General features: G+C 38.9%; 1 protein-coding gene across 2 annotated transcripts; it reads left to right on the plus strand.

Annotated features, from left to right (window-relative positions):
- The first annotated feature begins 2,022 nt into the window (after nucleotides 1-2,022).
- Nucleotides 2,023-14,797, plus strand: olfm1a (olfactomedin 1a). Of its 2 annotated transcripts, none has more exons than XM_027003126.2 (6): nucleotides 2,023-2,490; nucleotides 6,778-6,927; nucleotides 7,192-7,347; nucleotides 8,783-9,002; nucleotides 11,923-12,029; nucleotides 13,202-14,797. In XM_027003126.2, the coding sequence occupies exons 1-6, from the start codon at nucleotides 2,425-2,427 to the stop codon at nucleotides 13,868-13,870; spliced, it is 1,368 nt and encodes a 455-aa protein (XP_026858927.1). In that variant the 5' UTR covers nucleotides 2,023-2,424; the 3' UTR covers nucleotides 13,871-14,797. The 2 variants fall into 2 exon arrangements, with proteins under 2 accessions (XP_026858927.1, XP_026858926.1); XM_027003125.2 differs by lacking the exon at nucleotides 2,023-2,490 and adding an exon at nucleotides 2,539-5,055.
- Nucleotides 14,798-19,788: the final 4,991 nt, after the last annotated feature.

A 19,788-nucleotide genomic window follows, 5' to 3' on the forward strand; every position in this document is an offset into this window, starting at 1 on the left:
GCCATGCATCCCATTCTCAAATACAGTATCTAGAGTTCAATAATAATATTAAAAACCACGTACAATGAGTCAAAGAAAAAAGCACACACACACACACACACACACACACACACACACACATACACACACACACACACACACACACACACACACACACACACATACACACACACACATACACACACACAGCCTGAGCACATTAGATTTGTGCACTTTATTGATGAAAACCCCACATCAAAGGCTTGCAGAGGCCAGCACATATTGGCAGCATTCCTCAATGCTTTCCATCTAATGATGCACAGGGCCTCTGTCGCCGGACGATACCAGAGCTGACCGCTGAATGCTGTTGATTAGGATAATTGAGATAATGACGTTTTCTTTCATAGCGCAGCACATTTCTGTTTAGCTTTTCATTTGTAGTGATCACTCAGGGCCTCAAGTGGGGATTGTCACTGTGTCACTGATGAATTACTTCACATGCTTCTGTGGTCCTTTCATCTGAAGCAATTCTATCTCATTATTTTAGTCATAAAAAATGAATGAAAATGGGGAAGTGCGTGATCCTGGAACACTGAGAGCCTGACATGCACAGACACCTTGATGAACTAGAGTATGAGAACTTCATTATGTTGGGAAGAGAAAGACAGGGAGTGAGAAATTAATGTGTTACTAGGCAGGTGGCCTCGAAAGGGCAGATCATAATTGAAAACATCCCATGCGGTTCGATGCTTCTCTTTTTGAGGCATCAACGGTTCCCTTCTACCATTGCGACCAATATCTAGGTCTCGCATAAACAAACTTTATTAGCCTTTTTAATTAATTTCTGTTTGCAATTAAAAATAATGTAAGAGTAATGACACACAATGTAAAATGAAGCCGCAAATATAACATGTTTCAATTTGTCAGGGTTTGGCTGTGAGCACCTCAGTCTTGTGAGTGATTAAACAGCACACCATTCCAGTATTATTTTCCTCCACTGATCTCAGATCAGTGAAGATATCCAACAAAGCAGGCATGAGACAGAGTGAGAAAGTGGGGCATGCTTATCTTATATTTCTCAAGGTCTCCACTTTGGCTAAGCGAAGAGCACTGTTTATGCATTCATTAGAAAACTAGTAAAAATACACCTTTTGGTGACATACAGCACAATAGCACTGTCCTAGAAAAAAGAGTTTTACATACTGCCAGCGTAGAACTAGGCTGTGATCAAACACTGGTTGATGCAAATGCCAGTTATAACACTGACCATTAAAGACTTACATTTGAGTTGTAAATCACGCTTGTGTGATTGTGTGTTTTAAAATGGAAAAGGTCCATTTGACCTTTAAAACCAGGGGCTTTCACTGTGCACAGCGGTTGGCACATCATTTCCATAGTCTGTGTGTCTTCAGACTTAAGTGACTGAAGTCTTAAGTGACCATGGGGATAACATTTGGAGGCCTCACCAAGCAAAAGATCCTCCAGCAAGTCAGAAATGATTCAGCTCTCAGAAAGCATCATGTGAGGATTTTAATGGTTAATAACAAATATTTTAAAACATGAACTATCTGATGAGATGGCTATTAAGCAGACTGATTGTAGTAATCAAACATACAGACAGCCAAAGAGCTAAGTGTTTGATCTTAAAAATGCATGTGCATGGAGAATATTTATGTGCTCCTAGTTTAGAATACAAAAAGGGCATTTACAATATGCAGGCTGCAATAAGGACAATCAATTGACTAATCATAATTGAATTAGGTGATCTCCCTGCCTCTCTCTTTCTCTCGCTTTAATCTTTGTCGTGGTGGAAGGTTTGTAGAATAAAGAAACCACAAATGAAGGGGGAGCCGAGGAGTAAGGACGCAGTCGCCATAGCAACCGGGTGTTCCTCGTGTCACATTCATAAATTAACCCGTTGTTGCTATATCAAAAACTGTGCTGGTGGCTCGCGGTTGCTGTGCAATTATGATAAATTGTTAAAAAGAGATTCCAGCCCCAGTAAGAACTTATTCTAGGATCGCGCTTCTTATAGCGAACACCTTCCCCGCCCCGCCGCTCTTGAATTTCCCACGCCTGCTCGTGTCACATCCGGTTTAGCACCACGGATAGCTCCTCGGTTCTCAAATTTGCTTCCCACACCTCCGAGCGTGCATTAAGAAGCCAACTTTTGCTAGCGATGAAGTAATATTTTGTCTCTGGTCTTGCCCTGTCATTATTTCGCTCTTTGTCGTCTTCAAAGCCAATAAAGGAAGGGGTCGAGGAAGCGTCGGCAAACTGAGATGCAATAAATATGCCAAAAGACGGCACCACAAACCAGATTTCATCTGTTCCTTGATTTTGTTACTGAAGGCTCCAAGAACGATTCAAGACGGTGCCTGGACCATTGTACTAAAGCAAATCTGCATGTGATAGCATCGGATCAGGTGGTATCGGCGGCAGAAGATGCAGCCTGCAAGCAAGCTTTTGAGTCTCACCCTCCTCGTCTTGATGGGCACAGAACTCACCCAAGTAGGTTTATAAACGCCATTTTCTTCCCCATCCAACTACCGCAAGCTAATTAGTCCGATATACACAAAATACGCCCGTAGTGCCGTTACAAATCTCATATCATAATTGGGTAGATTGCGCTTTTACGCAGCTGTAATAATGTGGTAAGCATATTTTAACAGGATAATCACTGTGGGGTTCCTCCGCTTCTTCGACCACAGATTTTTATACAACTTTTCATTCGAAGACAATAAAGTAACAGGGTAAAATGATAATGTTACAAGCATACACCTTGGTATTTATTTATTTTATTTTTTTTGCACAAACATTTCTGGAAAGACAAAGCAAAGCATAACCAACCAAATGTTTAGTATTACAACCAAGTTAAGTCAAGATAGTGAAATAAGGATGCTTACCAGAAAATCGTGATGCATGTTGGAATATCTTATTTTCTTTTCACCCAGTCTTTACTCAATGTCCAGTGCGGTATATAATCCTCTTCTTTGTATAAAAACAACAATTTCAGTCCCTTATTAATAATTCTCTGACTCAGCAAGAAAACCACATTGATAAATGCTCCGTGTCCTGGCTATCTGTATGTTGATAGTGTATATTGGCTTGCACACCAGATTGGCACATTTTGGAGTTCATTAATACTGAAAATGCCTGCGCAATGCTATCCCCTTTTTTCCATATATTAAAAATTATTACTTCATTTAATTGTTTTTGATTACATAGATATAAACATCAGAAAAATGTTTGTAGTTCACTATAGTTTATTTGCATATGAGGCACAGGTCAAAAATCAAGTTTTTGAATGGATATTTATATTCTGTGGCACATCACAAAGCCCTGACACAGAAAAGTTATTTTAAGTTTTTATTCTTTATGCTAAAAAGGGCTCCTCTAGAGTCTCATTCATTTTCCTATGTGTAAATTAATTTTCTGCAGCTCAGAAATATGTATAGACACCTTTGGTGTGGGAAACATCTTTGGGGTGTTAATTGATGCAGTGACTAATTTTAGCACCTGTAGTGAGAAAATGCATAGTTATGTTTAGATTAAAGTTTCTCAAAGATGGCAAGACATGAGCTGTGAGTCCCAAACCACCTGAAAAACTAAAACATCTGTACAATTTTAGTTTGTTAATAGAGAAATTAATCATTTGATATTATATCTAATAAACTCAGATTGTGCTTGGTCAAATACTTTATAGAAACTACATACAAAATGTGAAATGAATATGGAAAATATGGTATTTGGAAACATGGTATATGGTATATGGAGTATGGTAAATGAATATGGAAAGGTAGAAAGAGGGAATATTAATGTTCTTCCATTAATCTATTATTATCCAGTTTTAAGCATACACAGAACATTAATACTAAGCAACAACAAGCTATTTAGTGGTTTACACAAGCATTCATGTCTGACTATCAATCAGCAAGTGCAAGAACTGAAGTGAAAATACACTATTGAAGTCAGTTGAATACATGGCAGTTTATGCTATTTGAATTAACCGAGGCCAGTCCTTAATTGCTAAGAGGTATTATGAAGGGATCGAGGTTACAAATGATGCTGATACTCTGTTATATGGAAAAGCTCTTAAGGGCGCTATAAGCGAGGATAAACCTGCACTGCCCCCTATTGGATAATGCAGCTCCTTTCACCCAGAGGAATTATCAACTGGCCTGTCAGCATTATAGTCCAAAGATATAAAAAAATGTATTAATATGCATGTATGTATGTGAGATCAATCATGGCTATAGGTCGTCCTCATTCCATTGTCTATTAATGTTAGGATGTTCATAAAATTTGGGAAATATATAATGAAGAATCGCTTCTAAGTAATTCAAAGAATTTTATTGCAAACACTGGATATTTTTGTTTACCACTGGTATTGAAATCACTGTTATTTCATAAGTCCTTTGTTCGTTTTAAATAACGTCGAGTCTAATCCTACAACTGGAGAATGCCATAAAATGACATAAAATGACATTATTATTGTTCTGATGTTTATGTGATACTCTAGACTACATATAGGCTAGACTACAAGAATGTACACGTATAGGAACTCAGCCAAAAAGTGAGAGCTGAGACAATCATGAATATTTAACCAATTATCATGAATATTTCACCAACATGCGCGGTGGGCGGGGACACCGGACGAACGAGATACTCTAACCGGTCTCCGCCATTCGCATTATTCTATGCAGGCAAGAAGACCAAACAAGTATATTCCGTGGCAATCGCATCCGTACAACAATATTCTTTAAGAGTGAAGAAAAGGATGCGCACCAGTCATGTCAGAGGCGACGCTGTCCGCAACGGGGGTTCAAATGCAATACCAAACTTTTATCGGCAACACAGGTTGCCAGAATAATTCTCCCCTAGAATGCGTATAATAAAGGATTTAAAGAAAAGGGGAGCGCAGAGATGTCGGTGCCTTTACTGAAGATTGGAGTTGTGCTCAGCACGATGGCGATGATCACCAATTGGATGTCGCAAACGCTGCCCTCTCTTGTAGGACTGAACACAACGAAACTAATCGCGGCTCCTCCAGGTGTACCGGACCGGAGCACAGGCGTGAGTTACTGCGCTGTTTTACGCGCTGGAGAAACGCTATAGCTGTCTAATCAAAATACAGTTACGGTGCAAGCAACCTTTTTATTCATTGTACCTTCGGTAAACCGATACTTATGAACTTTAGTTGTTTAAATAATAATAATAATAATAATAATAATAATAATAGTTGTTGTTATTGTTGTTGTTGTTGTTGCTATAGCCCATTTAATTACCTAAATGATCATTTAGTCTCCAAGGTGTTTTAATATGTCACTAACATATTGTCATATTGTCATCTCAGTCTTTTGTAGTCAAGTTGCCCCACCAAATATGGTGTTAAATGTACTATTATCATTTAATTTTAATCACATTAGCTGTTAACAATACTTAAAATACATCCTTAAGGCATCGAGCCCCTCATTTTCTTATGTAAATGTGAAATCGTGTTAACACAGAACTAAATGATTTTGCACAGACATGTTAGTGTAACATCTGAACTGTGAAAAAAAATGTGAGGACACAATCTCAAATTATTTCTGGCTTTGATGCTCTAGCCACAATGTCTGTTCTTATCTCAGGAAATTTTTATTGATTATTTTTATTGATCAAGTACAAAAACTACCAAATACACAATAAGGTTTTGTAAACAGTGCCACATTGAAGAAAATTAATTTGTCCCAGCACCCATACAACTGATTGGAGTGCTGTTTTCTGATTATCAGTCATCAGAAATTCAGGTTTTCCAAACAGAAATCCTGTTTGTTAAATCTGATTGTTGATACAGGGAGAATACAAAAAGAATGCTATTTTTTAGGTTTACCTAAGTAGCATGTCTAAAATTGTAATTTTGTGTGCAGAATGGATTTCTGTGGACACCTTTCAATATCTGTAGATTGTGCCATGCCACATATGAACTTTTTTTAGTTGGTGAGATTGTATTTTGATCATCTCAATATACAGCAGACTACCACAACGGCTGTTGGTTTAAAAAGATGTACCTTCAATTTAGTTAAATCTCATTGTCATCCCAATGGGAACTGTAATGTGATTAATTTCATTTTTGGGGATTTGGCTGAAACACTGGGAAAATAATACTTCATTCCCCAAATCCAGATGGCTCTTTCACATCCAGCCATTTCATCATGGAACTATACAAAACTGCCTATGAAGAAAGAACAATTGTGGTTCAGTTTCTGAAATTCGAAAGCTGCCCCACCCCCCAGCTGTCAGCTGTGTGTGGATGTGAGCCCATCGACTATGTGTGCAGGTCCCAGGGGTTCGAGGAGCCTGTAGAGCCTACAGCGGGTTCAGTTTGCAGAGGTGTCATTAGCCACACATGACTCAAACCCAGCATGATAAAATAAGTCAAATGTCTTGCTGTGTTCTCAAGAAGAGCACAGAAAAAAATAGTGTCAAGGGCCAAAACAAATATACATAGAAATAATAGGAATTTATAACAGATTATGACATGATAATGATAAGACATGCCACCATTACTGAAGCTCCCTGGTTTGTGTCATACATAGGTGCTTGACCGATTCTTGTGGGATATACTTAGTCAATCCATATTTAATATTTCATTACCCAACACAGCTTTAGCAGGTAATTAAAAGCAGATTTCCTTAGTCAGATGCCCTGGGATCTTGCATAAAAGCAAAACTGAGTTGTGAGCCCATGGTGTGTCTTCTCTCCAAGATCACCTTGTCTCACCTCATGTGTCTATCCATGACATGATTTGACTAGGTGTTTCCTGCTAACCCTGAGGAGTCCTGGCAGGTGTACAGCTCGGCGCAGGACAGTGAGGGCAGGTGTGTGTGCACTGTGGTGGCTCCACAGCAGACCATGTGCTCGCGGGACGCCAGGACCAAACAGCTGAAACAGCTCCTGGAAAAAGTAACCTTTACCGTTCGGAAACCCAGACACATACCTACAACTAGAAACACACACACACACACACACACACACACATACAACCCACACCCACACACACACACACACACACACACACACACACACATACACAAACACTTACATTGCGACTAAAACGCCATTAATATTTTAACATGAATTACACATTTGGCACTGGATGCCTGCACAGCCTGCTCTGTGGCAGTTCATGGTCCATGCTGTTGTAATTTGTCTTCACCATCCATCCAGGTACAGAACATGACCCAGTCCATCCAGACTTTGGATCAAAGGACGCAGAAAGATCTGGAGTATGTTCAGCGGATGGAGGTGCAGCTACGGGGCCTGGAGAACAGGTTTAAACAGGTGGAAGAGAGCCACAAGCAGAACATTGCTAAGCAATATAAGGTATGTGCAAGATATTTGTTTGTTCATTCAACCTGCCTTGCTGGCTCCATTTTAAGCTAAGTTGCTTTCTTCATTTACAAAAACCATATATAACAGCTCAATTTTCCTCTTGCAAAGTCTCATGCTCAGTTAATTTGCTGCACTGCATACCATTTTAATTTGCATTTTAGAGTGAACATTGATTAATGCTTATTTGATTATTACTAATATGAACACTACAGTGTTGATTTATAGTGTATATTAAAAAATAAAAGGCAGGAACAGAAAATGTTTAGCCTCCTGATGGAAGAGTCTCCTAACCTTAACATTCACTTGGCACAAGAGTCCCCTCCATCATTTCCATCCAAATATGAGCAGTATTCAGCGTGTCCATGTGTGCATGAGTCCCAGATGGCCACCTTTGCTGTGCGCTCTGACTGCATGTTACAGCATGCCCTGAGCATGTGCAAACCTGGCATTTCAGCTGCAGGACGAACCCCTAAACAGTTACACTTGATCAAAGTGAATCATGGGATTGGCAGAGATCGGTCTCTGGTCTGTTTGTGCAGAAGTAAATTGGCACTTCATGATGTCCTCTGTGTCTTAGAGCTTCACGAATTTTTAAAGACACCTTAATGCACTCTGCATACAGGTTTTATATGTTTATACCTTGACTGGCTGTGCTTGATATGCTAGTTATTTTAACTCATCATTGTAGTTGCAATCACAGATATTTGCAGGTCTACAAATAATTTGCACCATTTGCGCGTGTCCTTGCATGTTGTATCCCTCGCCCAATGTAGCGTGTTGTTCTGTGCATAAACCTGTACCTGGCTGCACTCTGTGTGTATACTTCAGATAGGCTAGCCAGTTAGCTATTCAACAGTATCTCATCTTCTTGCTTGCAGGGTTAACATTATGAATTATATCAAAGCTGCAGAGACTGAAGAGCAAGTTCAATCCCATTGTAATCCTGAGCTGATCTACTGAACATTTGTGCCATTTAGTTTTTTTTTTAACCAATAAGCACCTTTAAGCTCCATGTTATACTCTTTTTGTGCATGCCACTATAGAAGCATTCCTTGAACAGGCATTTATTTATGTCATGGTGATATCTCTTCCGTGTCTTTTCTCATTCAGGTTTGTTAATGCACATTTTATTACTGAGGGGCGGGGAGGGGAAAGAAAAATGAGTAAACGATGCTGTATGTGACACAAAGCATGTAATAACTTTAAGACGCTGCATTTTAAACATTGAACAATAAAGGAGTTTTCCAATTGTTCTTCGTGTACTGAGGACTTGTTTTATCATGCTTATGATATGCCATATGCTACATCTGTGTTAGGCACATGGTTCACTCATGATAGACAGAGAGGGCATGGCAGGGCCAGACAGGTGTTGGGACAGAACGGTTGCACGCATGCCTACTGAACCAAGCCTATTTTAACCTTACAGGCCATAAAGGCGAAAATGGAGGAACTTAGGCCAATGATACCAGTGTTGGAGGAATACAAGGCCGATGCAAAATTGGTATTGCAATTTAAAGAGGAGGTCAAGAATCTGACGTCAGTGCTAAGCGAGCTGCAGGAGGAGATCGGAGCCTATGACTACGAGGAGCTCCACAGCAGGGTGTCAGATCTTGAAGAGAGGCTCCGTGCGTGCATGCAAAAATTAGGTAGGCTGAGCCTGAACACTAACACAAACACCCTCTCTCTCTGTCCCTGAGAGTGTGGCTCACGTTAGTCAGATATATTCACACGGATGAATATAACTGAGCTTTTTTAACACACACACATACACTCACACACACGCACACACACACACACACACACACACACACACACGCACGCACACACACACACACACACACACACACACACACACAGAAACAAAAACACATACTCACATAAACATACACAACCACACACATAAATATTGATGACTAAATCACTCTTCATGAAAAAGGTAAGTTCAACAATGAGTGTCTTGTTTTTTAAATGATTAGCACATAATATGCTTGTTTTTAATGAATGTATAACAAAGTAAATAGATACACTTCGTAGAAAGATATACATATTTTATTTACAGGTTTCCATGGTACAATTTCCATGGAAGTATATATCTAATTAAAGGCACTAATTTAAGTACAGGAGTTTGAATTTAGAAAATTTTGCTGACACATCACTCTCAATTTCGAGCAGTTTTTCCCAAGACAATGATGGGGAGTTGTTTTTGACACCCAGGGCAGATCTGATAGCTCTAGAGTGACATGCCTTTCTTCTCCATAATGAACAAATCAAGGTTCTCTGGAGGCATGACATTATTGCTTTGAGAGAATAGCAGTGATGGTAATTCAGATCAATCTTTGGTGTCAACGTCAGTGTAATGAGATGCTGACACTGTGTCAACTCAGATTTAACATAAACTGTTCTATGAACTTAAGCTTGTGGGGATTCAATTAAAAGCCAGTTGGAAGTGTTTACAAGATTTGATTTTGTTTTTGCAAAGAAAAGCCTAATAATGTAGTTAAATGAGAGATTTGGGTTGTTTTGCATAACAAGAAAAACTGAATGATTTCCTGCACAGGATGCAATTTTGGCCCTTTTTGCACTAGTTGAAAAGGGGAACCTTTCAGAGATTTGGCTCTCTCATCTGTAAACAGTAAAGAGAGCCACAGACTCACGTCTCCTAGGTCAATCTCTACATGCAGTAGCAAAAACAACCACCAGAGAGGAAGGATCTGAGGGCTAACAGTAATCCCCTGTGTGTATGAACTACTCCCAATCCATTGTGGTAGAGAAAGATTAACCATAGCCTGATCCACTTGGCTTTTTAAAACCAAGGCCTACACCTTAAAAATGGATCTCATGGCCTATAAACATAAATATACAGACATGACAGTGATGGAACAGTATCTATGCACACAGTAGCAAATATTTAACAGCAAATACTTAACAGTAGCAAATACATAACATTGTTTATCATTGCAACTTGATATTGGGTGAATATACAGAAATCTGACAGCAAGGTAACAAATAAATGTTTTTTTTATTACGTATAAATGGTTGTAAACTGTAACATCACTATATGTTTAAATTAAAGTTAAATGTATTAATGACTTCAGGGTTGAGCGCCCTGGAGACAATGTGAACCCATATGAAGTGGATTAAATTTAAACCAGTATTACAGTAGTATACAAGTAATAAAACAACAGTCTTCCATACAGTATGCTGCAGCATAATTGAACTGATGAGATCGACAATTAAGTACCCTGCCAGAGACTTAGTAGTTCAGTGGGCTGTAGTCAGTTGGAGCTTCTTAGGGTTGAAGTGAAAAACTGAAATGACAATTATTCTCCATTATCAGTCCCATTAGCCAGCATTCGCACATCAGATGCCTCTAAGTGATAACCCATCTGTGCTGGGATCTTCAATCCAACCATTATTTACTGAATATTAAATTCCATGAGGGATTGTTTGAAAATGGGTTATGTTTGCAGCAGTAAGCCCAGAATGGAGAATGGAAAAAAGAAATCACTGCTGATCCAAGACCATAGAGATTATGAAATTACACAGGTCAATATTAGCAGATTGCAGGTGTTGGTGTTTAGAAATCAGTCAGGCTCTCTGCCATATCTGTTCATTGGCCTATGGTACACTGTTCTACTATACTTACTATACCATACTACACCATTCTATGCTGTGATATAATATCCAATAATTTAACATGCTATACAGTCCAGTGCTTCTATGTGTAGTACAGTGGTATAAAGTATTCCACATTCCAGTAGTGTATCATGTTAGAGAATAGATTTTACAGAGAATTAATATATTTTCTCATATAACTCATTCAGTGATTCCAAAGTTGAAACAACAGTACAATTTTAATGTAAATTCACAAAGCCAAGCCAATGAGATGTAAAACAATTCACTGATCTCAATACGCTGTCATATAGGCTTTATTTAATCAAAGCAACAAGATACTCTTTCACTGTTGAGTACAAAAATACCTCAGCAGGAAACAATAGATGAGCTAGAAATGGAGGGATGGTAAGAGAATGCGGTAGCTAGTGCACGCGCAGGATGCCAGAGGTTGGGGAGGACGGCGATAAAACCACCAGAAACAATGACAAGTGGTGTTTATTTTCATCTTTGGAAAGATGGATGAAACCATAAGTCATTGATATGAATGAAGCAATGAGATAAAGAGTTTGCTCTTGACACTAGTCCAGGGGTGTTCAGTTACCTGTGTGTGTGTGCGTGTGCGTGTGTGTGTGTGTGTGAGAGAGAGAGATTAGGGAGACGAGAACAAAAAACAGCACATCCATATTCCTTATTCCACACTCTGACAGCATTGCTAACATCCACACAAGTAATGCCTGACTGCATCTGTCTGGCATTGTGACATCATTGATTGTGTGAAACATTTGCTGATTCTTCCAAACTTCTGCCTGAGTGCTTCCCATACTCAGGTCTGATAGACTTGCAGCTTACATTTAATGAGCATGTCATGTGCAGATATTGCATTCTGGAAATAAGCAGATAACCCATAATGTTCTATCATAATCCACAATCATTTTTCTTTATTATTCGCAGCTTGTGGGAAGCTGACAGGAATAAGTGAGCCTATCACTATTAAGACATCTGGATCAAGATATGGATCATGGATGACTGATCCCCTGGCTCCTGATGGAGATACCAGGGTAAGTTAATTCAAAATGCCTTGTATAAATGTCTCCTTTGTGGAAACGAGGGCATAAAGTGGAAGGTGAGTTGTATTAGCTTTGAATATTGTACCCTTGATGTTTGTACAGACATTGCATTTTTAGGGTACTAAATGCACTTTTCTGGGCTATCAGCAGTCCTGTTTGCCCCTACAGTATATTTGCCTGAAATCAGTCCAGGACTGTTGCATATTAAATGACCAGTCTTTGTATAGATGCAAATAGTGGTTATACATTTTAGCAGATATCATTATTTTGGCTCCAGTCATTCCAAGTAAGCAGTGAACTGAAAACCTTGTCAGTGCTGTAACAGCACAATGACATTGTGCAGTTTATGTTTTTTTTCTTTTTGTATCCATCCAATGAACAAACAGGTCTTCTAGAGGCTATTTTATTTTCATCATTTAATGTTCTCTATCTGCAAGCTCTTCCACCTTTTCTTGCAATTTTCAGAATTTTATTTTTCACATCTGTCTTGGTTAGATGTCAGCAATGAACCAACGAACCAGTGGCGCTGTCATATATTAATGCACAACTTTAAAGAGGCTAGCTTGGGGTGAGCCAGTAAGTTTTTAAACTGCTCTGGGAGAAGGATCCAATAGAAACTCCAGATACTCTACCAGCAGCAGTGTCACAGTCAAGGTCTACTTAAAATGACAGGTGCTCGAGGAAGAGCTCGCTAATTGTGTGTGAATATACAGTGTGAATAAGTATAGGTAGCTCTATAGGTAGCTAACAGCCAATGATGAGATCCAGAATCTCCCTCCGCAATTCCACAGTGAGAATGGAGCGAGCAGATAAATATATCAGGCGTGTGTCATTAGTTTCACAAAGCTAATGATTATGCTATGCTTTGGAATCTAATTCAATTTTTTGTTCTATTTTAAATGTAACTTTAATTTAAGAAAGTAAAAAAAAGACAAAAACACTACCAGCTTCAAACTGTGTTGTACACTCCAGTGGGTTTTGGCTTCTTGAAGAAATCTGCTCAGTTAAAGTGTATAACAGTGAAGTCCTGAACACAACAAATGTACACATAGGGTTTCTGTTTTTTATGCATTGTGAGTACCTAGTAGCATATTTTGGTTTGAGTTCATTTCTGTTCTCTGATGGATTTCACAATATTGCTCATGCTGCCTCTCCACCATCAGGTATACTACATGGATGGTTACCACAACAACCGCTTTGTTCGTGAGTACCAGTCCATGGCAGACTTCATGAACTCGGATAACTTCACCTCTCATCGACTCCCTCACCCATGGTCTGGCACAGGACAGGTGGTGTACAATGGCTCCATTTACTTCAACAAGTTCCAGAGTCACACCATTATTAAGTTTGACTTCAAGACATCCACCATTAGTAAGTCCAGCCAGCTGGACTATGCTGGTTTCAACAACCGCTACCACTACTCATGGGGTGGCCATTCTGACATTGACCTTATGGTGGATGAGGGAGGGCTTTGGGCAGTGTACGCCACCAATCAAAATGCAGGGAACATCGTCATCAGCAAGCTCAACCCAATGACGTTGCAGGTCATTAAGAGCTGGACCACCAACCACCCTAAAAGGAGCGCTGGGGAGGCCTTCATGATCTGTGGGACCCTCTACGTAACCAACGGCTACTCTGGAGGGACAAAGGTCTACTACGCCTTCCATACCAACTCCTCCACCTATGAGTATATTGATATCCCTTTCCAGAACAAGTACTCCCACATCTCTATGCTGGACTACAACCCCAAGGACAGAGCACTGTATGCTTGGAACAATGGACACCAGGTGCTGTACAACGTCACCCTGTTCCACCTTATCCGCTCTGAGTAACTGTAGAGCTTAACACAGTGACCTTCTCTATCCGTGTGAGACATAGATCTGATGGAGTGCTAAAGAGTAGAGTAATACCACTGATTATTCAATAAAAGAAGACGTCAAAATATATTCAGAGTAATATTAGGCAACATTATTAACAGCTGCCAAATGATTATGCCTTTCTTTTTTAAAGATCTGGACACTCGGTGCACATTTTCTTTAGCTGATTGTGTTCTGAATTTTGTAATGCAAAGTACTTGTATATTCTGTAGGAAGAGATTGAAAAGGTGAGGTGCACAAGACAAGACATTACTGTTTCTTTACTGAATCATATCCTTTGTATTAAGAGCAATCAAAAAAAACTTTCAAGACCAACTAAAGAAATGAAGGCACTGACTGTTGGAGGCACTCTGTAACAGTGAAAAAACAATGTCATTGTGATCGTATGAGTTTTAGATTTTTTCAGTTTTGCATGGTCATTTTAAGCATTAGGGTTCACATGGTTGTATGTATTTCACAGTAATATGACACATCTATGAAAGGAGAGTAGATTAGCAATGGGTTTGCTGCATTTTTTGCTGTTATAATTCTGTCTACGTTTTATTTAAATTAACTGTGTTTCTTCTTAATTTGCTTGTGTTTATAATATTTGAAGTTTTTAATTGGTAGCTTGTTCTGTAAAAAAAAAGCTTAAAAGAATCTATCAAAACCATATCTCTATGTCAGCAAAAAAAAAAAAAAAAGTATTATATTAGAAAGTATCAAAATGTATTTATGAGATAGCAATGTATACTTTGGATGTATTTCAGAATTGACTTGAATTTACAAGTCATCTGTCTTTGTAGTTTAGAAGAGACTAATGATGGCATCCAAAACTGTTGCACTTGCATATGTGTTGTTCCTGCAATGTGATTCATATCAATAAAACCATTCTTTATTTTACCTGTGCCTTGGCTGTGAAAGAAAAGGGAAATTGATGTGCACACAAATAATCCAGCAGAACCATCAAAATCATGTTTTTGTTAAAATACAAAAAAACTATAATGAAACAAGGTTTTGTAAGAAAAAAAAAGATAATCTTCCATTGTCTGAGAATGAAAACTGCTCTGAAAACAATGTGACTCCAGAGTGAACCTCATCAGCACCAAAGGCCCAGGGGATGTAGATATCGGCCTAAATAGTCTGAAGGGAATAAATGAAACTCGTCACAAGGTGGATGTGATTACCAGACAGAATTCATTCTCCTAACAACGGGGCCAGAATGTGATGACCTCATCTGTTTGACTCCACAGAAACAGCTGATCAGGAAACAGCAGGACAGACCCAGGTTGTGCCTTGTAAGACAAAGTGCATCATTATCCTTGAGCTATGCTCTGAAGGCAAAGTGAAATTGGATTGTCTGGGCTTCCTGTACCACCATATAGTGTGTGTCCGAATGTAGCTGTAGTAACACAGGCTGGCAGTCTCTAATAATGCCCGGCACTCTGGCCAATCAAGCGCCGATGGGGAAGAGTCATCAGTTGAAGTGCTGCTTCAGCAGTGTTCTAATGTCTCTGGGGATTAACAGACTTTTGTGGGTACTATGTAATAGATTTACATCTAAGAGAGAATAGAATGTACAGAGGGTAAGCTTTTAATCTGAAAAGCACTCGCTTTAAAGCATTCTTGATATGGAGACTTTTATCCATAATAGTCTCCAGCTTCCCTTTCCTGTGTATCTGAAGTGAGGAGTAAAATCTGGAAAATTTGTAAGGAGCAAAATTGGCAGATTTTACAAACATTTCACTTAATCTTATTTAAACTATAATATTAAATGTTTTAATCACATTAACTTTGACTTTCGTAAAGATTATAGAAAGGCATGGCTTTGTTTTCTGAATTCTTCTATTGTTTTCACTGTTTCTGGTCAGTCTGAACATTTTGGATCACATATAAATACAGAATTTTAGTAAATCAGGGGTAACTTTTTAATTTTAATATTTTATCCTTGAGACTGATGTCCCTGAGGGTTATTTGAATCTCTTTCTCAGAAACAATGTGGGCTAAAATCCTGTGACCTCTAGACTGAAGTAGTTGACTTTTAAATCATTATTTAATGAGTACAGATGGTGTGTTGACCACAAAACACTGCATTATAAGCATTTTCTCCAAAGATGGGAAAATCACTACCATGAAAAAGACTTCTGTATTATGCAGTCAGAGCTGCTATTTCATTGCTATTGCTATTTCAAATCAAAGCATCTTAACTCTCAGCTTTTTTTAACACTAAGCTTTGCAATGTTCAGTCGGCTGAATCTTGTTTTGTTTTCTATCAGAGTGGAAAATGGAGCTATCTTACTTATCTCATTTATCTGTTGGTGGAAGGCTGAGCTATTTCTGTGAAGCAAAACACTCTGTAAAGCATCTGGATGATGGATGTGAAGGAGAAGTGCATAATTGTAAACTCATCAGTGTCTCAGACAGGATTCTTCTCATCCCCATGGATGTCTTAATTATGCACTTATCTTTTTAGCTCTGAGAGCATCCACTTCTCTGTTGGGTTCACTTTTATCTGGCTGTCTGTCTGTCTTTGTATCTCAATCTTTCTCTCTCTCTCCCCTACCTCTATCCTCTTTATGGCTATAATTACTTTAACTCCTGCTCTAACTGCATTAGAGTGCCACACTTTTAGATGATGTTCTAGCCATCTCAGGTCTTTGCTTGTTAGGCTTTAAAAGGCTGCTGTGATGTATATGTTTTTTATGTGGTCTTCTTTATCACTTAAACAGACAAATGTTTAAATGCAATTTACTTTATCACAGACCATTCACTAAGCACATTATGCATTGATGGAGGCTGCTTTTTGTTTTGACTTGACAGATCAAAAACACATTTATTCTTTTATTTATTCTTATATTTATTTCAAGTACAACCTGAGCAGCCTTCAAAGTAGTGTTCTCATCAAAGAGGACATTCAACATTAGCACTTAGCAGCATTTTTCTTCTAAGTAGTTCTACACAGGCTCTGGCCAAATGTCGTTTTCACATCTTGGAGTTACTGCCAAAATAAAATAGCATTTCACACATGGTGTACACTTACTACCACTGAACCTGCAGGCTTTTAATGACTAATGCGAAGCGTGAAAGATAAGATTTATGGAAGACATCAACAAAACTATCAGGTTCTAGATCATTTCTGAGAATATGAATTTTGAATATTATTGGATTGAGTCATCAAAATAAACAGAGAAAATGTTCACAAAAGAAGAAAGTAGATGTAACAGAGTAATAGATCTGGAGAAGATTTGCAACATATCCTTGGAATGCCAGTCATTGTGTTAGTAATTGCGTGAACCCAAAGTTAAGGACCCATTGCAAATGTGTGCTTTAAAAACATGCACCAAGCATAACTATGATTTTTCTTGGTTATTATCTTGCACTCACCTTGTATATTCACACACACCTTTCTTTACCATTCCTGCTCTCATCCATCCTATGGCGTGCCAGGGTGTTAAAGTGTTAGCGCACATACCTCATCGCTAGTTCCCACTGAGCACCACCTCACCGCTGACTGATAATGGCTTTCAGAAAGTCGAGCATCTGCTCTGTGCTATTTTTACCCCTTGATTCCCTGCCCAACTCTGTCTTCAGGGTGCGCGAGGTGCAGGGGAGGTTGGGGGCTGGGGTATGGAGATACCTCCCATGCACAGTGCAAAACTGCTGCTCGAGGCTTCAGTGAGGCAACACATCACCCAAGGAGTCCTCATGGCCTTCTCTCATTCTAAAGGCCTGGTGAGGAGATAGTCCTCTAGCTGGCTTTGAATCCCCGCCAGCTTATCAACAGGGAAGCTCTTTCTGTCTTATCTTGGATTCAGAAAGAGTTGTGTTTCAGCTGCAGTTGAACCTGTTTAACCGATGCTTTCTTTCATCTGATACTCGATGACTCCTTGTCTCTGGTCCTGCAAAATGTGTGCCAGCGTATAACTAAATAAAACGTCCACACATGAAATGAGTAACGATTACTGTTCCCCATTTACATATCGTGTGCATGCACGATGTGGAATGTTCCAATCCTGTGCTCTCTCACAAGGATCCTGCTCATCCATTAATTAATAGCAGAGTTCCAGGCTCCTGGTTCCTAGAGCCTATTTCTAGATCAGGAATGAAGAATTTATTTAGGACTTTACATCACAAGAGGATGAACTTCGAAGGCTTCAAAGAGGTTACAAAGCATGCTTTGGTAGTTCAGTCAATAAAAAGAGAACAAGTATACTTACAATGAGTAAAAGTCTTATTCTAGTGCCATTGTGTGTCCTACTTGGATAGAGAAAAAACATGATATAAGCAGAGGAATAATATGGTCCCTTGAAATGGTTGCAAATATTGTAACATTCCTGTTTAAGCCTTTGATGTCCATATAATGTCTTTATGACAACTCACCATGGAACAGCTGTGCAGTAAGCACAATGTATTTCTGACTGTTGCATAAGCACCCCTGTGGCACAGGAACCCTGGAGACACAAACACAGCAAGATATGCAGCAAAGTGAGCTTATGTAATAGACATTTTGAAATTTCATCACAATACAAAGAACGTTGTCTCAGACTTGTAGATGTATGTGCAGATTTACTATTAACAGTAGCTGCAAAGATGTAATTACAGCACTCTATAGTACAAACTGTAAAAAAAATAATAATTTGCTTAATGATTGAATTTGAATGTCTTGTATTAATATACCCTTTTCTTTTATTCAGTGGCAATGGAATTGGGTGGCATGAATCAATAGTAATTGTATTGACATTGCTATTAATGGCTTACGGTGATAAATTGTCAAGCTTTAATTACATGTTGCAAAGCAATTACCAGCTGTTCACTTAGAACAGAAAATGAATGCTTCTATGTTTCTATTTTTGTCATAAGTGGGGAAAAAGCCTTGGTAAGATTTATCTCACATACATAACAGCTTTAAGAATCATCTTAAATAATGAAATATATGTTAAATGTAAAATATACAAATGCTTTATTGCACAATTTATATAGAAAGTGCTTAACATATGAGGTCTGAAAAATATTCATCCACTGAAAGCAGTTCTTGGCACACACCATGGTACTTTCATTTTGTGCTGAGCCCAGGATGCACTGTGGGGGATGATCATGTCACTGAGGTGGGCAGCAGCTTACCACTGTTCCAGAATCAGTCCATCCATCACCTGCAAGGAGTCAGCAGGAGCTCCAAGCAAGCCGTAGGGCAGGACCCACTACTGCTACTGACTGCTGGGGCTGGGGTTGTTCATTGTTGCCTTTGCCAGGTTTGGGCAAAACTACTATGAGGATGGATCCATGATGATGTTAATTTTCTACATGTACACCTCCTCCTCAGTAGTGCAACAGGCTGGATGACTTCTCCCGAAGGGCTTTAGATGTCATGCTGAATGGTGTGTGTCTGGCTGGGGTGAGAAGAAAACAAACTGGCTTATCTATTGGTTTTGTAAGTCCTGGCAACTGGGTCAGGCTGAGCTTTTTTTCCAACCAGCACCTAAGGGACCTCACAGCCAGAACCTTGGGGTTTTCCCATGAAAACCAACATCACGGGTGAGGCTAAATTAACATTTTTCAGCAGATTTCTTCCCTGTACTAGCTATTATGCTATTAAATGAAACCAGTTGTCAGAGGATATCAGAAACGCCCTGACATGTTTTTAAATGGGAACTAAAAATGTCCTTATTTAACCAAGCGTTCTGCTGAGGTTAAACATTGTTCAGTCCTGTGGCACTGCACTTCTAGCTTTTTAACACTACAGTTGCATTTTTATTTCCTTAAATTCTTAATTTATTCGTATATGTTTAATTTTATTTTATGCATATGTATATGCATGTATCTATGTATAATTTTTACGTTTTTATTAATTATATTTATTTTATTTTAGGTTTTATCTCTTTAACCTTTCATTTTAT

Source organism: Electrophorus electricus, chromosome 9 (genome assembly GCF_013358815.1).
Source record: "Electrophorus electricus isolate fEleEle1 chromosome 9, fEleEle1.pri, whole genome shotgun sequence".
Taxonomy (NCBI): Eukaryota; Metazoa; Chordata; class Actinopteri; order Gymnotiformes; family Gymnotidae; genus Electrophorus; species Electrophorus electricus.